Source organism: Brassica rapa, chromosome A05 (assembly GCF_000309985.2).
Source record: "Brassica rapa cultivar Chiifu-401-42 chromosome A05, CAAS_Brap_v3.01, whole genome shotgun sequence".
Taxonomy (NCBI): Eukaryota; Viridiplantae; Streptophyta; class Magnoliopsida; order Brassicales; family Brassicaceae; genus Brassica; species Brassica rapa.
This window is the reverse complement of record NC_024799.2, coordinates 9,429,051-9,450,146: the sequence shown is the minus strand read 5'-3', so window position 1 is coordinate 9,450,146 and position 21,096 is coordinate 9,429,051. Positions and strand designations below refer to the sequence as shown.

The following is a 21,096-nucleotide window of genomic DNA, read 5'->3' as shown; positions in this document are numbered from 1 at the left end:
TCAAAATTGGTGTACATTTAGTGCTCTAGAAAGAAATGAGGCTGTAGAGAGCACTCACAGCCACTACCAATCACACCCATAGGATATATAAGATTTTGTATGTACACACTTATATAACTTTTTTAGGCATAAACTTTTTACCGGATCCGGAAAAACCAAACAAAAATCGACTCGGAAATATAGTTATGGTTTGGGTCCGAGACCATAGAAAAGAACATATTTGATTTTTTTCTTCGACCCATGGCCTCTATTCGACTTCGGGTCCTACTCGAGATCCAATCAGGTATCCAAAGTGTCTAAAATGTTTTGTGCATATTAGGAATATTTGGGTTTCTGACATATGTATTCGATATTTAAAATGTGTTTTCGGTATTATGAATACTTTTTAAGTTTCTGAACCAAGTTTACGATTATAGTTTCGAGTTTCTGATAAAATTTTAAATTAAAAAAAAATATTTTGGGTATTAGGAAGTATCCAAAATATTTTTAGGTGTTTTTGGTTTCTCATGTCAGATTTATGGTAAACTTTTGATTTTTTGGGATTTAAATGTTTTCGGGTATTTTTTTTGTGTTTTCGGGTACTTTTGTGTTTCAGTATTTTTAGTTTTTCCAGTATTTTGAGTCTCTTTCGAGTCCTAAATCCCAAATCAATTCGGACCCGTTACATGCTCAAAAATTATAGGTGTTTGAATTATGGACCCGGACACCCCAAAATATTCGATCTGAATCCTAACAGAAAAATTTAAATACCTCGTTATGTCCTGTTTAGGATCCGAAAAACCTGAAAGGAACCGATCCGTACCCGATGCCCAGACCTACTCTCTTACATTATATTTTGTGTGCATTTTATAAGAGTTACATTTGTTGAGCTCGTGAGACCTAAGGTTTACTTGGTAAATTTTGGCTTTAATAATATATACTAGATTAAGACTCGCGCCTTACGCGGAATGAGCATTATATATATAAATTATTTCAGGTATAATATGTTTTTATGTATTATGATATAATAAATATATATTGAATAATTGAAAGCCAGTAACTATTACATATATAATTAAACTTGTGTAAACATATAAATCAATTTTATTGATCAAACAACATTTTTTTATTTGATAGGATATATAATTAATTTAAAAGATATTAACATACATAGTATATTTTTAATATTAATGTCTATTAAATGATGTTTTCTGCTCATATGATTTTTTTGATCATTTGTATTTTTTATAGCAAAAAATTTAAATTACTGATAATAAAATTTTCATTGTGGAATTAATAGTTTCAGTAATTTTTAATTTTTAAAAAATTAAGTTGTCAATGTTTGTTCAAAACTTTTATTAAAAAATTGTTCAAAGTAAATTTCAAAATTAAAATAATTATGTATTTTATATGGTATATAGTTTAATTTATAACAATATATATCTATTTTAATCTTAATAGTTAATTAAATTAGACTTTTTATTTGTATGATTTTGTAATCATTTGTATTTTTTCATAACAAAAAATTTAAATCATGGATCACAAAATTTGAATGCGAAACTTTGAACAGTTTTAGTAATTTGTAGTCATTTTCAAAAATTCAAAATATAACATATACCAAAAATCAAATTTTTATTATATGGTTAATGTGGTTGTTTAATTTATTTAAATAAATTAAAATTAAACAAATATGATAGAAGATACACTATTTTTTATCAAATATTATTGAAAAACATTAATTGTCATATATAATTTAACCACATTAGGAAATTTCATAACTTTTATTTAAAGAAATAATAAAGAACATTGATAGTGAATTTATTATTAGTTTAATAAAAAAAATTTATATAATTAGATGAACCAACATATTTTTCTAGTGATTCTAAGAATCATCTTAATGATGACACGTGACTACAAAAAGAAGTTGTAATGTTTCTGAGTTAATATATAGGGGATTTGTAAAGTGTTTAATAGTTTTTAAGCATATATTAAATAACAAATTTTATTTTAAACACTTTTATAAAAAAAATTAACTTAAGTGTTTGTATTAAATTTGATTTTGTAAACATTTGGAATTATATAATGTAAGACGCCATAGTATTATAAGAAATATGATATATGCTAACTTTTATAGTAGCTGTAAGAGCATCTCCAAAAGACACTCTATAACTTCAAATATGAAGTTTTTTGTTCTCCAAAAAGGAACTTCAAAACTTCAAATTTAAAGTTTTGAAGAGTGAAACTCTATATTTGAAGTTTCACTACTCAAAACTTCAAATTTGAAGTTTCATATTTTATTTGCATTTTAGTCCCTACAATCACACACCACTTTTATGATTCATGAATATTTCCTCCTTTATTGTTTTAATCTTTTAAAAATATATATCTCATAAATATTTTAATTTTTTTACAGATTTTAAATTTTACACATAAAATTAAATAAAACTTTAAAATAAGATTTAAAATATTTTAAACTGATTTAGACAATAATAATATCCAAACGAAATTAACAATTTTTTTAAAAAAGTTACATGAAGACATAACTATTACACAAATTTAAATATTACAACAACACTAATAGTCAGGTAAGTTTGATCCGGAAACTTCAAAATTTTCAAATATTGTCCAAATTTTTTTTGTGTAACTTAAGATGGTTGTTGTTGTTGTTTTTGATGTATTTTTCGTATAATTTTTTCTTGTTCATATCGAATATATTCACGAGTATTAATATCATCGAAAAGAAATTAGTCTCTTAGCAATATTTTATGTTTCTTTTTTAATTTCTTGTTCTGATCTAATGTATTTACAAGTATCAATATCACCTGATTTCAACAAATTTTAGCTTGTAATCTACAAAGTAAAAATGAGGAGAGCCATTTTTACTTTGATATGCACTAATAGATCATATATGCATTACGAAAATCATTTTATAGAATAATATGGTATTTGTTTGAAGTTCAATATTAATTAAGTTATTTTTATTTAAATTTTTATATTTTAATAAAATATTTTATTAATTAATATTGTTGTAATATGTTTATATATCTGCTAATTATTTTTAATATAAGGACCATATTATAAAATACAAATAGTTTTGAAGTTGAGTTTGAAGTTTTGCTTTTGGAGAAGAACACCTTTAAACTTCAAATATAGAGTTTTGGAAACTTCAAAATAAAGTTTCTTTTTGGAGATGCTCTAAGTCATTTGTTGTGTCTTTAAAGATAGAGGGTATGCTAAAGTCTTCGTCACTTATATCAAAAAGGTTCTTGGGGTCAGGTGATGGTTGAGAGACGATGAGCATTCAATATAGTTGTACATGGAATCATGTGTACACGTGGATGGTAAAACTGCCCACAAGGGAATGTACACCTAATATAACACATTTTACTCGATGTTCATATTCACAAATTCCATTCTCTTTAGAAGTTGATCTTTTTTATTTACACAACGAATACATCATAAGTTTGATGCAATCGTTAAGTTAAAAGTTAATGGATAAGACAATCAATCACGACCAACACAAGTGGAAGTTTGTTATATCTCATGATTTTAATTATTTTAGCAATTGATTTTAGTTCATTTTAAGTAGTTTTATGATGCATTAGGGTGTGTTCAGTTCATATATGTGTTTGATCTCACTCAAATTATCTTAAAAAATAAATTACTCTCTCAAATAAGTGGTTCTATCGTAGTACTTAGGGATCGAATCCACAAGAGGCTAGAGAACCTAATAGATCTAATCAGAGTGATTAAGCTAGGTTGATTATGTTTAATGTAAGTAAGCATGTTGTGAGCAAGGTAGTTGCTCGGTTGATTTGATTGGGTTTTTGGTGCTTTAGATAAAATAGCTAGACTTAAGGTTTCTATTCATGTAATCATGATTATAATCCTATAGACACTTAATAGTTGTATGCATGATATTATAAAGATCAAACTCTTAATAACAAACCGACAAGATGAAGTGTCGATCGATGATTCTAGAGGAATATTGATCGATACACTTGTTTCACTGTCGATCGATTATTCTATAGGAATATCGATCGAGGAGCGTTAGTCAAGCTTTACGCACGAGTTGAATAATGCTCACTAGGCTTCCTAGATCAGCTTTCGCCTTACTCTAACAATCCTAGCTCAATTAGGACGGATTCAGGGTGAGATGCAAGTGATGACTTGAGTCTACAACTCTTAGGGCAAGTTCTAGCTAGCTAGCTAGCTAAACTAGAAACATGCATTAATGACAATCCTAATAATGAATATCACAACTAGCAATCTATAGTTGGAGCTAATCCCTCGTATTTAAATCCTAAACCTAACAATAAAACTACTCAGACATATCTAAGTAATTCATAACATCAATGATAATGTAAGAAAACTGCATAGATAAATAGATAGATAATAATGGAGTTCCAGTCACAAATCTCTTTGGATCTTCTCTCCAACTCTACTAAAATCCTTGAAAACCTTTGCTGGAAAATAAGAAAACAAGAAAGCACACTTTAGTGTGGACAATTTATAATAGATTATATATTTTAAAAATATGTTAATTTCATATCCATATATATTAATTGAATTTTACCATTAATTTAGTGGACAAATTTTCTGTGGATGTATGATTTCATAGACAAAAATGATGTGAATATGTTTGTGGTGGATAGGTTCATGTCCACGGTGGTAAGTTTCTGTGTACATTTTTTGGGATATTTGATATCTTATCATTTTAATGAGTTTTACCATTTATTTTTAGTTCAAATAGTTCTCTGTTTTTCAACACCGTTCAAATAGATCATTTTATGATGGATTTAGAGGTATTTTGTGTATTTTTTAATATATTTGATATGGTTTAGAATGTACAATTAGAAATTTGGGACAGAATCAAAAGAATATTTGTGAGTACTAAATACTAAAAAATTTGGGGTCAAAAACGAAAATGTACAAAAAGTGGAGGACCGGATGTGCAAATGATGTATAGTTCACCAATGTTGATCCAGATTTCAATCTTTGTCTATCGAGAGACGACGAAACTATTATGGTGCAACGGAGATGGTGGCCACGAGCTGAGAGCACAACACGAAGGAGGAGCTGAGCACAGCCTCCACTGTGTATCCACCGCCATCTCCACCATGGCCTCTACCGCCACCACTTTATATGGGACTGAGCCTCGTTCATATTAAGTTGCGACCATCAAGCTCCTGTCTGTTCTCCCTTCAATAACATCATTTAAAGGATTTTTCATTTTTCATGAACTTCTTATTAAGCTTTTCGGCGATTTTTGTTCATCGATAAAAAAAAAATGATTTTTCTTTGATGGTTCATGACGAAAGAGAAGTAAAAAAAAATTTTGATTCCTTAAGCTTTGTCGTTTTACATTTTTTTTTTGTCAACTTGTCGTTTTACATTTTACAAATGAAATAAAAGACAAAAAATAGATATCTAGTTTGGAAGTAATGAAAAGGTCGTTGTGGTTGAGGATATATTTGACAATCACTACATTGAAAGTGTGTGAAAAGTAAGAAGTGTTTTTTTTTTTTTTTTTTTGATCAAAAGTAAGAAGTGTCTAATGTTGATATTACAAAGAGCTGTTATCTTGTAATATGCAATCCCAATGTCCCACGTGGCAATTCGGACCAAAATTTAACAGACGAGCTGTGGTTTTTAGAGTTTAAAAGAGGACGCGGTTGTATAGCCCAAACAGTAAACGACACGTAGTGTAATTTCGAGGATGAGGCCAAAATAGAGAGAGATGTCAGGCTCAATTTTGATATCGCCGGCGATTAGGAGGAGGAGCGTTTCCGTGGCAATGAAGGTGGCCGTCATCGGAAGCGGAAGTAGAGATTCCTCTCCTCTCACTTAATTAGTTTCCTTCCTTTTTTGTTATGAAATTAAGTATCCAGTTTTGTCGGATGAGCAGTATCAGGAGCAGTGTGCGCATCGGCTCTGGCCAGGAATGGAGTCTCCGTCACTATCTTCGACTCCGGTCGTGGCCCCGGTGGCCGCACGTCTCAAAGAAGGTTCCTTTGCCTGCCTTGCTTGAATCTCTAGATGGTTGGTTTGTTTATTTGGTGAAATGGTTGCAGGGAGGTTGGGGAAGATGGGAAGGAGCTGACGTTCGACCATGGAGCTCCGTTTTTCTCTGTGACCAACTCTGATGCAATGGCCCTTGTTCACGAGTGGGAGTCCAGAGGTTTTGTTTCTCAGTGGAAACAAGTTTTTGGGAGTTTCGATTGTGCCTCCAACAAGTTTCTTGGCATCATCCAACAGGTTTTGTTATCAATCTTGCCTTTTTGTCTCATTCATCTTTGAGTTTTGAGTTTTTTTTTTCCTTAAAAAATAGGAAGAGGATGCCAACAACAACAAGTATGTGGGTGTTCCAGGCATGAACTCTATAGCAAAGGCCTTGTGCAACCAGTCCGGTACGTTTCCTATCTTTTCTAGTCTGTGGGATTCATTCAGCTCGCTCTTAAACATTTATATCCGTCATCGTAGGTGTTGAATCTATGTTTGGAACTGGTATTGCCAAGCTGGAGTGGTTAGAGGAAGAGATACCATGGCTGTTGACAGATTCTAAAGGACAAAACCTGGGTCGTTTTGATGGAGTGGTTGCATCTGATAAAAACATTGCTTCTCCAAGGTTTACTCAACTAACCGGACTCTCACCTCCTCTGGGTATAACTTGAACCTACTCTCTCTCTCACTCCTCCTACTCTTACCGTTTATCTCTATTTGCTTCCTTCACACAGACTTGAATCTTGTCCCCGAGTTGGCCACTAAGCTGCAAGATATTCCTGTTTTCCCATGCTTTTCTCTTATGCTAGCTTTTAAAGAACCATTGTCTTTGGTAAGATGTCTTCCTGCTGTTCAGCGTGTTACTAATGTTGGTTGATACACCAATCCAATCTTCTAGCCAAAGTGTTTGAATTCATCTGGCTGATTTCTTCGTTTGCGTTTCTTGATTTTAGATACCAGCGAAAGGCTTATCTTTCAAGAATTCTGAGATTTTGAGCTGGGCTCACTGTGATAGCACTAAGCCAGGGCGGTCCACTGATAGGTAAGTAACAGCTGATTTCGCTAACCAAAACATAAGTGTGGAATTATTAAAGTATGTGATGAGCAATTGCACCCAAATTTTATAAGTTTGGTTCAGCATTCTAAAATCTGTATATATATGTTTTTTATAGTGAAAGATGGATACTGCATTCAACTCCAGGCTATGCCAGCAGTGTTATTGCCAAAACCGGCCTCCAAAAGCTATCGAGCGAAACACTTGACAAAATATCTGAAGAGATGTTCAAAGAGTTTCAGTGCTCAGGGCTTGTTAGTTCTCTCCCCTTTTTCATGAAAGCCCACAGATGGTAGGCCTGACTGACTGACTCTAATTAATTTGTAACTTTTTGATATCTCTTGTTAGCTTATTAGATCTGTTGTCTATCTATCTATAAGGGGAAGTGCGTTCCCAGCCAAAAGCATAGCCGTAGAGGAGAGGTGTCTCTGGGATAGAAACAGGAACCTAGCAATCTGTGGAGATTTCTGTGTCAGTCCAAACGTCCAAGGTGCCATACTCAGTGGCTTAGCTGCAGCTTCAAAGCTTTTGCAGGCTTCCAGCTGCTTATAGGTACCCCCTACTCAGTGTACCTCAAAACAGAGTTAACTATATATATTTATTCTTATTATAAGTATTCTACTTGAATCATGTAATAGTTTTAATAACAGTCTTCCTCGTAAACTCTATCCGCCGATGAAGCAGACATATTATGTGATCTTCCTAAATTTCTACTTTGTTTCTTGATGAAGTGACAGCAAGCGCACTTATATTATATATATGGAAATGCCATTTGGAGTACTTGTCAATGGTTTCGAATTTTCGATTAGCAACATCTATGAAAGTAAGCAACACATAGTAACTTGGCATATTACTACCTAGGCTACTTACGAAATTGAGTGTTGTGCAAGTAATCTTCTTGTAAAGATATGGGTTTTGCCTGTGAGATAGATATGGGTAAATAAACGATGGTGGAGGTTGACACTCTTCCTTTTTGCTATTGTTGAGATCTCTTCGAGTGCATTGTTCCCCTCTTCTCACATCGCATCTGCTTCTCTGTTGTAATATATTCATTCAATCAGCCCATTGAGTACGTCAAAAAACTCTTGCATTTCTCTACAAAGAGCATCCTCTGGCTCTGTTCCCTCTCTAAGGCTAGTTCTCCTGTGAATTCAGGTTCTCCTGTTCTCTTTTGCAAGTTTCAAGCAGTTGCTTCATCGCCATAAACTCCTCAGAGGCCTTGAAACGCATGCTATCATGTTCAGTTTTAAGAGTTTCTATTTGGAGCTTTTGCCTTGTCTTATCTTTTCTCGTTTTAAAGACAAAAATACTGTCTTGGGAATTAGGAGAGAAAAGTTGCCATATTTATGGTTTATGGAAAAACTAAAATAGTAGAGTACCAAAAAACCAGATGGCAAAATAGAGAGAAACAAAATTTCAGTTTTATAGTAAACCGGAATGAAAAGCAACTCAAATCAAATCTTGAATAGCAGACCGGAGAGCGCGGTTTGGGACAAGGTTGCGATGAGGAAGCTGGAGATTTGTCATGGGTGACGTTTCGTGACCTGTGCTAAACCATTTCTTTATAGCTTCTGCTTCGTATGTAAATCCATCCGCAGCAAAGTGTGGATCTTTCATCACCTCCTGCAAAAGCAAAACATATTATTATATCATGTCTTCGAGATTGAGTGTTGTGCAAGTAATCATCTTATAAAGAAAAGAGCTTACTTGTGTGATAGGGCAGTAAAACGAGGGCGGTGGTTGACGCTCTTCCAAATGCTTTCTTGTGAGCTCTTGTACTGTTTGGAGAGCACTATCCCTCTCTTCTCGCATTGCATCTGCTTCTTGGTTGTATGCTTCTAGTAGTCCTTTGACTATCTCAAGCTCTTCTTTTTGTCTAGAAAGAGAATCCTCCGTTTCTTTCCTAACGCTCAACTCTTGGTCGTATTTGTCCAGCCAAGTTCTGACCTGCGAGGTCAGGTTCTCTTGTTCTATCTTACAAGTTTCAAACACTTGCGTCATCGCCTCCAACTCATTCCTTTCTTTATCAAGTGAAACTTCTGATTCTTTCCTGAGAATCAGCTCGTCCGTGTAGTTGCTCTCGAGCTCCTCAGCTTTCAACCGCAAGTTATTGTGCTCGTTCTCCAGAGTTTCCAGTCGAAGCCTTACCTTGGCAATGCTCTCCCTTTCTATTGCAAGCGCACATTCTGTTTCTTTCCGAAGCTTTGACTCATTTTGGTACTCTTGCTCCAAACCTTGAGCATGTAAATGCAATTTACATTTGTCTTCCTTGTAAGATTCGAGTAGCCGTTTCATCAAATCTAGTTCTCCTTCATTTCTAGCAAGTGCATCTTCTGCTTCCTTCCTAAGCGTGACTTGTTCATTGTAACTGCTCTCCAGCTCTACAGCCTGTAAAATTAAGCGAGATAATCACGGCCGCACAAAATGCGCATTTGGATGGAGGTAATGGTGGTATAAAGTGTTACCCGTGAATTTTGCACTAGCTGCTTGAAATTTTCATCACAAAATTTAAAGTCAGCTAGAACTCCAACAAAGGACAGAAAACAATTCATTGAATCGGTGTTCCTCTCAGGTGGGAAGATGGGATTCATGAGCACCTAACAAGTAATGTACAAAAGCCTTATATATAATCATATGATTTAATTTCTTCTTTTAAGTTGCTCAGTTAATTAGCAGATTTAAAGAGGCAAATTAAGTTAACCTGAATAATACTTTGGCGAGTAGTTTGGGAGAGCATCCTATTCTTGAAGATTTCAGCCAAGAGACGCACGGTCTTGATAAATCTCCAACAGTCAGATTCGTCAACGTAAACAAGTGGTGCATGCCTATCAGTTTCAGGAGATGAGTGTTCAAGCTCCATTCGGCATTTACACAAGAAGAGCCTCTCGAAAGTGGTAATCTCGCCGTGACGGTCAGCTGATGGGAAAGGGGGAAGGGATTGAAAAAGATGGACTGATAGACGAGCGAATAAGACATTGGCAGTACTGTCCACCATCGCCATATCTAAAATGAAACACACTAGAGACTGCACACATATCATATGTGTACTAAAGCATTAGATATTTAGATACAAAAGAAACAAAAAAAACTCAGGAATTATATGTTGCATGGAGATGTACAAATATATATTAAAAAAAGGCCACGCACCTTGATAACGAAAGCAGAGGGGGACGCTCTTATAATGGTCTGGACGATCTCATCCTTTATCTTGTCAAAGTTCCGTTCAGTCAACCAGTTGAGCAAACTAGATCCAACCGTTAAGTATATTATTATTATATCTAGAGACTTTACCCACAAAGGAAGCAGAATAATGAAATGGAAAGGTGAGGCAGTGTAATTACCTCCTTGCTTTTTCTATAACTCGTTTCTCCTCGTTGGGATTCCCTACAACTCCATACGAAGTCTGAGAGTTCATCTTCGACATACAATCAAATGCAGATAAAGTTTTAGAATCGATGAAAAGAAATAAGAAGAAAAAGGATGATGTGATCAGTAACGAGAACTAATTACATGGGCCAAACTCCTGCGAGCTTCCATATGCATAAAATATGCTAAACTTAGTTCTTCTTCTTCTGAAACTCTTGTTGACTTCACAGTTCACACTCTCCTTTGAACTTCCCGAGCCTCTTCTTGAGAAGGTAAAACAAAATTAAACTCATAAGAGCAACGTCGTTTGAACTTCATCATCGTAGTCTGCACCTACGAAGGAATGACGTGTCTATTTTCTTCATTTACCTCGGCCCAAAATAAGGAGGTTAGAGCATCATTATCCCACAACTCCATTAAGGGTCTCTTGAGATAAAATTAATAATATTTAAGACATAAAGGTGTTAAAGAGACTTTGTCAAGAACCTTGAGTTTTTGATGTCTGCATTGCAAGTCTCTTGCTTTGGAGTTCTTGAAAATAAAATAATATTAAATATTTATTTAAAAACTTATATTTTTTAGTAAATAAAAGACAACATATTAAACATAGATTTTAAATTAAAAACATGAAAACAAAGGTTATTAAAATGAACGAGAATTATTTGAAATAAGCAGGAGAGCTCAGTTGTTGTTTTCACCACCTCCAAATCTACGCCATATGTGTTCAACCAAATCATCTTTCAGTTGTTGATGCTTTTGTGTATCACGAATTCTTGTTCGAACACCCATCATATTTGCGATATTTGAAGGGATATCTGTAGAATACGTGAGATCAACATGTGAACTTCCTTGGTCTTCTCCTTGTTGGAACCCTCGAACATCAAATTGTGTGTAACCATCTCTTTCGTTTTCTACGATCATATTATGGAGTATGATACATGCTCTCATAATCTTCCCAATTTTGGTTTTATCCCAACTCCTCGCAGGATTTTTAATAATGCCAAAACGAGCTTGCAAGACTCCAAAAGCCCGCTCTACATCTTTTCGGGCAGCTTCTTGATGCTGAGCAAATAAAACTGCTTGCGGCCCTTGTGGTATACGAATAGATTGGATAAAAGTTGACCATTTCGGATAAATACCATCGGTGAGATAGTAAGCCATATTATACTGATGTTCGTTGACAGAGAAAGTGACTTTCGGAGCTTGACCATTTATTATGTCATCAAAAACTGGTGAACGATCAAGAACATTGATATCATTTAACGTACCTGGAGGTCCAAAAAACGCATGCCATATCCAGAGATCATATGAAGCAACCGCCTCTAAAACGATTGTTGGTTTACCTGAACCACGAGCATATTGCCCTTTCCAAGCGGTGGGACAATTCTTCCACTCCCAATGCATACAATCGATGCTTCCTATCATCCCGGGAAAGCCACGATACTCTCCAATATCAAGTAGACGTTGAAGATCAGCTGGTGTTGGTTTTCTTAGGTATTCTTCGCCGAACAAATATATTATTCCTTCCACGAAATTTTCTACACATAACCGAGTTGTTGTTTCACCGAGCCGGAGGTATTCGTCGACGGTATCAGCTGCAGAACCATATGCCAAGACACGAATGGCGGCGGTACACTTTTGAAGTGGAGAGAGACTATTCCTTCCGAGACCATCTTTTGTTTCCCGAAAATATTGAACTTCGTTGGAGAGTCGATCCACAATGTGCATGAATAATGGCTTGTTCATTCTAAAACGTCGTCGGAATAAATTAGGAGGATACGTTGGAGTTTGACTGAAATAATCGTTCCATAAACGATTATGCCCTTCTTCACGATGTCTTTCAATATAAACTCGTTTTTTTCTTTTTTTTCTTCGTTCTTCTTGATTAGCTTGAATGGTAAAATCCTCAAATGCTTGATCAAAATGTTGATCAAAAAGCTCATCAAATGTATCATCAAATGTATCATCAAAAGCATCATCAAAAGTGTTTTGAGAAGAAGAGGAAGCCATTAACGTGATTAAAAAGAGTTTAAATAGAGAGTGACTAAGAGTTTAACGTGAAGAAAGAAATTAATTAGGTGTTGAAGTGTTTATAAAGTGAGAGATTAAGAAGAACTTGTGAAGGAAGAAAGTGATTATGTGTTTATAAAAGAGAAGTTTGAGAAAGTGATTACACTTGAGATAACTTGAGAGAGATAGAAGGACTTGAGATGGCAGTTTGATACTGAGAGAGATAGAAGAAGTTTCATTTATATAAAATTTGAAGCCTTGTGTCCGTGATATACAAAACAATACAAGACTTGGCAGATAGACATGTGATACAATAATACACAATAAACTGTGTGTCCGTGACATGAGCTATGCTACAATAAAGTGTGTGTCCGTGACATGAGCTATGCTCCAACGTCTCTCTTGTCTTTTCCTTCACATGTGTGTTTGTGACTCACTGTCTCCTTGTCTTTTCTTCACTCACGCTCCAATGCTCCAGTCTGCCAAGAAAGAAAAACGTAATATAAATTTAACTAAGATTAATAAGTTCATATAGCAAGAGCAATAAACGCAACAGAACAATATCATATATTAAAACGTTACCAACACGTGGAACAACAACAAGATAAAGATCAACTAAAACAAACTTTTAAACGAACTCTTAAAACACGTGAAACAACAACAAGTTCAACTAACACACTCTTAAACCAATACTTCAACTAGTTAGACAACAACTCATACATGAGCTTTTTCCTTAGATCATTTTCGACCTCATCTAAGGGTTCTTGCTTTGCAAGTAAGCGGTCAAGTAACCGCATTTTTGTTATCCTGTCCTTGGAGACCAAATCTTTTTGTTTAATTTCCCACATAGTCTGAAACTGTGACAGCGTTTCCTCCCCCTTGGCATTCTTCTTGTTCTTCCCTTTTGCTGCCTTAACACCCGGGGGACGCTCCTCCTCAGTCGCTGTTTGAGGTGCGTGTGAATTGTCAGACTGTGAACCCTCATCTAACTTCCTCCTTTTAGTGTTTCCTTCGTTTTTAGATGTAGCAGTGGCACACCATTTTTGATCATTCCGGAGCTCCTTCCAAGCGTGCTCAAGAATAAATTTTTTTCGGTGGTTGGTGAAGAAGATTTCATGAGCTCTGTTGAGAACATCATTCTCATTTTGCCCACTTGTCTTCTCTCTGGTTGCTGCTTCAAAAGACCCACAGAACTTGTTGACTTGATCATTGATCTTGTGCCAACGCTGCTTGCAATGAGTTGATTCTCGCTGTTCAGTGGCTGCAATCTTGGGACTTGCCGCAAAGTAAGTGGCGATCCTATTCCAGAATGCCCCAGAACGTTGCTCATTTCCCACAACTGGATCCTTGCTTGTGTTAAGCCAGGAGCTGATGAGCACCATATCTTCTACAGGCGTCCACATCCTGCGTTCCTTACGCTCTGCGGTAGTATCTTGAGGGACGCTTGAAGCTTCAGCTCTTTCAGTCCCAAAGACAGGGACTTGCGATGAAGAACCAAAGACACCATGTTGACTCGTAAGGAGATCAACATAGTTAGTACTCTGCCGGTATGGATCAGAATCCATCCCCGAGAACGTCACAAAAAGATAGAAAGAAAATAAGAAGAAAAAGAACACGGACAGAAAGATAGAAGGAAGAGAAGAAGAAGCTGAGACAGAAGAGAGAAAGCGAAGACACTATCTTAAATAGATGAAGAAGATTTTGGAGTTGACATCAACCTAACACATTTATCACACTTCAACCACGCTTTCTATCTAACCATCAACCTAGCCATTACACCTATTTATTACTAACTCAACCATAATATATCACTAAGCAGAACATTAACTACCTAACTCCACATCAAGGCGCTCATTAAATTGGACAGACGTAGACATTTACCTGTATTGCTCTGCTTTGCACTCTTCTGCTTTGAGGTTCCTTCCTCTTGCACCGTGGATCGTTGAGATTGAAAACATACAAACAGAGAAACCGGAAGTCAGAGACTACTAACTTGATCAACAATGTATTTGAGAAACCCACACACTCAAACAACAAGTCAGAACTTATACAAAACGATTTTATCAGTGATTTTTGAACATATCAAATTTGATCCATCCATACAACAAATCGATTTTGATCCATGAAAAATTAAAAAAAATTTCAGAACATGAGACAACAGAAGCTTTACCTTCGATTCGAGGAGAGTCACTGTGAGAGAGCTCCGTCGCCACCGACATACAGCTTTATCGCCATCGAGGAGAGCTCCGTCGCCGTCGAGGAGAGCTCCCGCACCGTAGAGGAGATCTCCGTCGCCACCGATACACTAAATCAAACCGCACAAACCCAAAAAGAAGAAGAAATTGCAATCAGAACAAATTGAACAGAGATCACTCACATGCATGAGACAAAGAACCGGATTACCTTTCGATTAGAGACGAGCCACCGCGTAAAAGCTCCGGCGCCGTCGAGGAGAACCATCGAGAGAAGGATTCGACGAGAATCAACATGTAACAACCGATCATACCAACAAGAGGCTCAATCACAAGCATAATCTATCAAATCGCCAAACATATCGCCTTCGTCGAGAGCTTGAGAGAGAGAGAGAGAGAGAGAGAGAGAGAAAGACAAGTTTGAGATGCGTTTAATGCGTAACCAAACCTCCAGCCTCTCGTTTGTTGACACGCGTCCACCAGGAGGCGTTCCTTCACGAGACGACAAAACACACGTCTCTTGCGTTTTCTTCTTTTTTTAATTTTCTTTTAATCTAAAAAAAAGGAAGAGACGGGTTTAATTAACCGCGATAAAGATGCTCTTAGGCCTATTATTATTGGGTTCTGTAATAAGATAACTATGATGATGTAAATGTAAGAACTACCACACGAATGTAAGGCAAACGGCACACTAAAAAATATATCTACGAAGATATGTGTACTAGTATTTTTTTCAAGTGAACTTACAAGTATCTTTATAAACAGAACTTCAACAAAATCAAGAGACCTTTGACTTGTTGCTCTAGCCTCACACATCCTAAGGTCGAATACAAAACTTCTAGAACCTCTCCCCTTAGCCCTTAGTGCTTTCACTCGTTTACAAGCTTATGAAACCCACTCCTATGCTAAGAATACAATTTTGGTGACAACCCTAATACATAGGTAGTATAGACTATATATACATAATAATCAAGTCGGCTAACCTAGCATATTTACCCAATATTTACTACCTACCCAAATATGGTAAGTTCCCTAAAATTCATAGAAAGTCTTTAAGGAACTTTCCATCGTGAGATATCCCTTCTCCAAGGTGAATCTCTTCATGCTTGCCCTCCAAGATGTCTTTGCATTAGCTCTAACTTGGCCAGCACTCCTTTCTTCAAGTCTCGATCTCCACTTCATCTTGTTCATCCGCATGTACACTCATTGTCGTAGACTATGCTCCATTCGTTGTTGCACTTGCGTCTGTATCAGAACGTCCACCTGATCTTTGCATCTTCAGAAGAGACTGTCCTCCGTTTAACTGTTCCGAGAGACGACAACTCTAACGCCACGCGACAAACAGTGGTGGACACATCACAAAATTTAAATGTTGTCAACAATTGGGTTTTATCTCAGAATGAAAATCATTTGAAGAAAAAATCAGTAATAAAGCAGCATATTATGGAATCGAACCCTAGTTAGGTGGGTCAGAAGAGAAAAATGTTAACCAAATGTACAAAATTTCATATTTATTATAGAAAAACAGATAAAATTAAATTTTAACATGTGTCAGCTGACTCATTATTGCTCAATGTGGGTTTGCCTCAAGCGACATAGATTATCAACTTGTATTTTATCTATAGGTTTTGTCTAGTTAAAAAATCTAAGCCCTACGAGAATATAAGTGACTTGGGTGTGGGGGTGGGGGAAGGGGAGATTGTGTTGTATTCTCTCTGGTGGATTTAAGGGCTTAGTGACATGTTAAAAGTCCTTCTAACTGCATTATCTTTTTGTTTTTGCCATTCCTCTTTTGCTATTGGATTGATCTCCTAGATTTTTTTAGGATCATATCACTAGTAACCGTAATTGTCAGTTAGCTTAAATATGTCATGGTTGGAAATGGCTTAAGAAGTCCAAATGACAAATGTCATACCATTAACATTTGGTTGGTTTTACAAAACTAAAACATAATTGAGTAATTATAGTAGTATTATATTTTTTTTCTTGAAATCTTTTTAGAGGTTCTGACCAATGATGTTACTCTAATAGTTTAAAAAAGAGAAGAGTAAATAAAATGTACACAATTGGGGCCTGTTATTAAACTGAGGAAGTGAGGAGTATTAGTATTGGGCCTTAAAAAGCTGGGAGGGAGAGATAGAAAGAAAGAAAGAAAGATAGAGAGAAGAAGAGAGGCAGAGAATAGGAGTCTGTTAAAATGGCGAGAGCAGCTTGTAGCAGCGTCGTCACGGCTCTGTCTTTGCTACCGTCCAAGTCTCATAATCTCTTGAGAAACCAGTTCAGCTTCTCCGGAAAATCAAACAAGTTCGTGGGAGTTTTGACTCTGGAGAAGCGATGCTTTTCTTCCACAGTAAGCATGAGCCTCAAAGCGGAATCGAATCTCAAATGTCGTAAGTCTCTCGGCACGTCCACTCTCTTTATTCGTCGTAAGTCTTTTTTTTTTTTGGTTATTATGAGCTTCTTCTTTATCTCTGTGAGGCATTTCGTCGAACACCTTGCGTTTGTGAAAAAATGTCTTTTTTTTCAATAAAGGTTGAGAATGGAAAGGCGCAAGCAGCTAATTTCCCCTTCTGCACCATTGAGCCGAATGTTGGTATAGTGGCAGTTCCTGATTCTCGTCTTCAAGTGCTCTCTAAGCTCAGCAACTCTCAGAAAGTGGTCCCTGCTTCCATTGAGTTCGTGGACATTGCTGGTCTTGTCAAGGGTGCCAGTCAAGGCGAGGTGTGGTCATTATTCTCTTGTATCTGATCTGATTACAACAAAGTCACTCACAAGCTTGAAGATTGATTGATTGGTTTTGTATGTAGGGATTAGGGAACAAGTTCTTGTCTCACATCCGTGAAGTGGATTCCATCCTCCAGGTGGTCCGCTGTTTTGAGGACAACGACATTGTTCATGTCAATGGCAAAGTTGATCCCACCTCTGACATTGATGTCATCAATCTCGAGCTTATCTTCTGCGACTTGGACCAGATTGGTAAAAGACTCGACAGACTTAACAAAGGCAAGCCTAAGGATTCCCAGTCCAAAGTCAAGGAGGAAGCCGAAAAATCTGCTCTGCAAAGAATTCAGGAAGCCCTTCTGGACGGGAAACCTGCACGCTCTGTTGCGTTAAATGACATCGAGAAGGACTCTGTCAAGCATCTCTGCTTGCTTACCATGAAGCCTATGATCTATGTCGCTAATGTTGCTGAAACCGATCTTGCCGACCCTGACAAGAATACTTTTCTTGAACAAGTTAAGGCTCTTTCTTCGGATTTGCAGTCTGGTCATGTCGTTGTTTCTGCTCAGGTCAGGAATCATACATCTTTCCTATGCGCTGAGGGCAAGATTTTACTTGAACAAATCTTCCTTACTCTCATTGAAAGCAGGTTGAGTCTGAGTTAACCGAGCTTCCTCTTGAGGAGCGGACAGAATATTTGAACTCGCTAGGTGTCAGCGAGAGTGGCCTTGGGAACCTTATCAGGGCCACATACAGTCTGCTCGGTTTGCAGACCTACTTCACTTCTGGTGAAAAGGTGAGATATGTTCACATACACAGTATTAGTTTGAAACATTGCCTCTAAAATATCCATTCTCCTATGGCAGGAAACAAGAGCATGGACGATACACGCAGGTTAGTTGGGTTCTCAACATGCATTGTTTTCTGGGGATGCGGAAGTAATTTGGTACAAAACATTTGTTGATACAGGCATGACTGCACCACAAGCTGCTGGTGTCATTCACTCTGACTTTGAGAAGGGTTTTATTAGAGCTGAGACTGTAAGCATTTTTTATTTCCTCTTACTGATTGATTCTCTTGTACAGTTGTAGCCGGACATCATTTCAGTTGTCACTTGTTCTTGTTTTTGTTTTCAGGTTGCATATGAAGATTTTGTCTCTGCTGGCTCTCTTGCCGCAGCAAGAGATAAAGGACTTGTGAGTTTCTTCCCCCTATCCTTAAAATTGAGCTCAATATGTATCATATGAGATTCTCTTCGCCTACTCGGGAGTTTTCTTGAGAATTATTTGTTTTTTTCTTTTGGTGCAGTTGAGATCAGAGGGTAAAGAGTACATTGTTAAAGAAGGAGATGTGATGCTTTTCCGCTTCAACGTATAACAGAACCCTGAGATCTCAGTCGCTTTGTTTACAGTTTGTGTTTCTGCACCTCCTCTTTTATAGCATCGAAGGTTTCATTGCTCTTGGTTTCAGTGGATATTTTTCTTTCATTTTTACACTCCGAGAAAGTAATTTGTTATGAAGACAGAAGATGAGAGATGTTTCTGGAAAATTTATACAATATTCATGTGAATTGACACAAATCATATCCCCTTTATTATATGAATCTCTTATTTAGGTTCTTTTTCGGTGGTATTTTTGCTGATTTATTTTTGACAGAAACATATGGATGAAATTGTGTTTACTGCCTTTTTTCGGCCTGACAAAAACTACACAAAACGAGTAAAAACAAAGTATAAATGCATAAGAATGTAATCATAATACAAGCATTGAACACATAGAGAAAACTCGGTATGGAATCAGAAACCATGAGAACTTTCTTAGAAGACGGGCCAAAATGCAGCAGCAGGATATTTTTTTATGCTACGGAGAGAGAGTTCTATTTTCTTTTACTGTTACAATAACATCGAATGGCAAGCTATAAAAAAATAGCTCTGTGGGATGCACATGAACTAGCCACTGTAAACAAATCCGCTGAACATCTTAAGTACCAATATTTTCATGGACCATCCCTAACTAAACAAAGGACGTGTATATTCTTCAAATGTTCAATCTCACTGTTTTACCGTGTTCGACTTCAAGATTCCAATAACAAAATCACAAAATCTCTAAAACATAACATAACCTAATGACAACTTATATTCCCTTGTAGCATGGATACGACCATCTGAAGTAGCACATATGAATGTAAATAATCTAAAGGAAACAGAATAAAAGAGTGTTACGAGTAAAATATTTGCGAAGACACAATAAAAGCAATTCTCAACTAAAAAGTAAAACATTTGTGGGGGGGGGGGGGGGGGGGGATGGGCAAAAGATACAGTCATCATAACACACCAAAATAGTTAACAAACAACCAAATAAAGGCAAAAGAGAGGTCAAACGTGACCAAGAGTAGCGAGTGAGACAATAGAGGTGCTGCTGCTGCTGCTGCTTATAGCTTGTCCCGAAATCAGATATCAAGAGTACGAATGTTGAGGAAGATGAAGATCGATGAAGAAGGAAAGAGGGAGAAAAAAGTTTGTTATGAAATTGTAACTTCCCGTTTGCTCACGATTGATGGGTTATCCACGTCCGTTCTCTTGGTGTGATGGGTCATTTATGCCCGTTCTTTTGATCTGTGGACCTCATCCGTTTGTTCCAACGGTCGGTGTATTAATTTCTAAAGATCCGAAAGTCTTCTTTTTCTTTTACTGATCCTGCAATCAATAACCATTCGACGCAATCACCATCCAACTTTTTTCCGTGCTTTGACCTCACTCACACGATATTGCAAATCACTTTCCAATAGGTCACTCATTCTTTCACTACTGCAACCCAAGCACGCTTAATTTTGAAGTTCTAAACGGATGTATGAACGAAAAGATAAATCAACTTTAATGACATAGGTAACCAAATCAATTCTCCTTTTTCATATATCACAACTTGGGATGTTACATAAATATTCATCTCAACATTAACTGTAACTATATAGTAAAGTCAGCTTTATATAAAAGTGTTAATCTAGTTAACTTAAGCTTAACCACCATCTAACCACACTAATGTATACACTGAGTTAACAACACATGAATTACACGTAATACCAAAATAGTAAACAAACAACAACAAAAAAAAGGCAAAAGAGAGGTCAAACGTGAGAGATGTCAATCCAAGTCCCACATTGGATAGTTAGACAAAGAGTGTCTAATATATAAAGAGATGTCTAACTCTAATAGTACGAAGTCTTTTGGGAAGGAAACCAAAAGTAAATCCATGCGGGCTAGCCTCTAAGGTCCAAAGTGAACAATATCGTACTAATAAGATAAGATAGAGTTGGACACGGGATTTCGCAATCCCAACAATTGGTATCAGGGCCAGGTTGACAAGAAATCTGCAAGAAAACCAAAATACCTTTCGAGTAGGAACGAGACCCTTCAAGGTGGAAAGAGAGGTTCGGCAGAGATTAGTCAGAAGATCCTGGAATTGTGGGAAGAGCATCCTCAAAGCAACTCAAAGTAACCTTGCGACTAAGGGTGTCGAATGTCGAAGATGCGACAAGGCACCGAGATGATTCGTTAGAGGAAAAGGGCACAAGGTGTGTGGTCCTTAGCTTGAGGGGGAGAATGAGAGATGTCAATCCAATTCTCACATTGGATAATTAGACAAGGAGTGTCTAATATATAAAGAGATGTCCAACTCTAATAGTACGAAACCTTTTGGGAAGGAAACCAAAAATAAATCCATGCGGACCAGCCTCTAAGGCCCAAAGTGGACAATATCGTACTAATAAGATAA

The 21,096-nt window shown here is 36.6% G+C and overlaps 4 protein-coding genes across 6 annotated transcripts; 2 read left to right on the top strand and 2 right to left on the bottom strand.

Moving 5' to 3' along the window:
- Window positions 1–5,558: 5,558 nt before the first annotated feature.
- Window positions 5,559–7,816, top strand: LOC103868373 (renalase). Its single transcript, XM_009146479.3, has 9 exons — window positions 5,559–5,804; window positions 5,888–5,987; window positions 6,054–6,237; window positions 6,311–6,389; window positions 6,463–6,642; window positions 6,717–6,814; window positions 6,936–7,024; window positions 7,155–7,328; window positions 7,417–7,816. Exons 1-9 carry the CDS (start codon window positions 5,720–5,722, stop codon window positions 7,586–7,588), a joined length of 1,161 nt encoding a protein of 386 aa, XP_009144727.1. The 5' UTR covers window positions 5,559–5,719; the 3' UTR covers window positions 7,589–7,816.
- On the bottom strand, window positions 7,659–14,829 carry LOC103868371 (putative U-box domain-containing protein 58). Of its 3 annotated transcripts, XM_033291118.1 has the most exons (7): window positions 14,294–14,829; window positions 10,378–10,933; window positions 10,184–10,280; window positions 9,738–10,061; window positions 9,502–9,633; window positions 8,744–9,424; window positions 7,659–8,659 (listed from the first exon to the last, which is right to left on the bottom strand). In XM_033291118.1, exons 2-7 carry the CDS (start codon window positions 10,458–10,460, stop codon window positions 8,486–8,488), a joined length of 1,491 nt encoding a protein of 496 aa, XP_033147009.1. In that variant the 5' UTR covers window positions 10,461–10,933; window positions 14,294–14,829; the 3' UTR covers window positions 7,659–8,485. The 3 variants fall into 3 exon arrangements, with proteins under 3 accessions (XP_033147009.1, XP_033147012.1, XP_033147011.1); XM_033291121.1 differs by lacking the exons at window positions 7,659–8,659; window positions 8,744–9,424; window positions 9,502–9,633; ... (1 more) ...; window positions 10,184–10,280; window positions 10,378–10,933 and adding exons at window positions 10,957–11,631; window positions 11,746–12,891 and having other exon boundaries at window positions 14,294–14,798; XM_033291120.1 differs by lacking the exons at window positions 7,659–8,659; window positions 8,744–9,424; window positions 9,502–9,633; ... (1 more) ...; window positions 10,184–10,280; window positions 10,378–10,933 and adding an exon at window positions 10,957–12,891 and having other exon boundaries at window positions 14,294–14,782.
- On the bottom strand, window positions 13,111–13,977 carry LOC117134324 (glutathione S-transferase T3-like). Its single transcript, XM_033292594.1, has one exon. The coding sequence runs from the start codon at window positions 13,975–13,977 to the stop codon at window positions 13,111–13,113; it is 867 nt and encodes a 288-aa protein (XP_033148485.1).
- A 1,878-nt stretch (window positions 14,830–16,707) lies between the features above and the next one.
- On the top strand, window positions 16,708–18,946 carry LOC103868370 (ribosome-binding ATPase YchF). The gene is made up of 8 exons (XM_033291155.1): window positions 16,708–17,050; window positions 17,137–17,325; window positions 17,412–17,894; window positions 17,975–18,121; window positions 18,192–18,219; window positions 18,295–18,365; window positions 18,462–18,521; window positions 18,634–18,946. Exons 1-8 carry the CDS (start codon window positions 16,802–16,804, stop codon window positions 18,700–18,702), a joined length of 1,296 nt encoding a protein of 431 aa, XP_033147046.1. The 5' UTR covers window positions 16,708–16,801; the 3' UTR covers window positions 18,703–18,946.
- Window positions 18,947–21,096: the final 2,150 nt, after the last annotated feature.

Coding starts and splice junctions, on each gene's coding strand:
- LOC103868373 (XM_009146479.3), top strand. CDS start 5,720: ATGTCAGGCTCAATTTTGATATCGCCGGCGATTAGGAGGAGGAGCGTT. Junction 5,988..6,053: donor GGCCGCACGTCTCAAAGAAG/GTTCCTTTGCCT, acceptor AAATGGTTGCAG/GGAGGTTGGGGAAGATGGGA. Junction 7,329..7,416: donor TTCATGAAAGCCCACAGATG/GTAGGCCTGACT, acceptor TCTATCTATAAG/GGGAAGTGCGTTCCCAGCCA.
- LOC103868370 (XM_033291155.1), top strand. CDS start 16,802: ATGGCGAGAGCAGCTTGTAGCAGCGTCGTCACGGCTCTGTCTTTGCTA. Junction 18,220..18,294: donor AGCATGGACGATACACGCAG/GTTAGTTGGGTT, acceptor TTGTTGATACAG/GCATGACTGCACCACAAGCT. Junction 18,522..18,633: donor CAGCAAGAGATAAAGGACTT/GTGAGTTTCTTC, acceptor CTTTTGGTGCAG/TTGAGATCAGAGGGTAAAGA.
- LOC103868371 (XM_033291118.1), bottom strand. CDS start 10,460: ATGTCGAAGATGAACTCTCAGACTTCGTATGGAGTTGTAGGGAATCCC. Junction 9,634..9,737: donor CTCGCCAAAGTATTATTCAG/GTTAACTTAATT, acceptor ATTACTTGTTAG/GTGCTCATGAATCCCATCTT. Junction 8,660..8,743: donor TTTACTGCCCTATCACACAA/GTAAGCTCTTTT, acceptor TTGCTTTTGCAG/GAGGTGATGAAAGATCCACA.
- LOC117134324 (XM_033292594.1), bottom strand. CDS start 13,977: ATGGATTCTGATCCATACCGGCAGAGTACTAACTATGTTGATCTCCTT.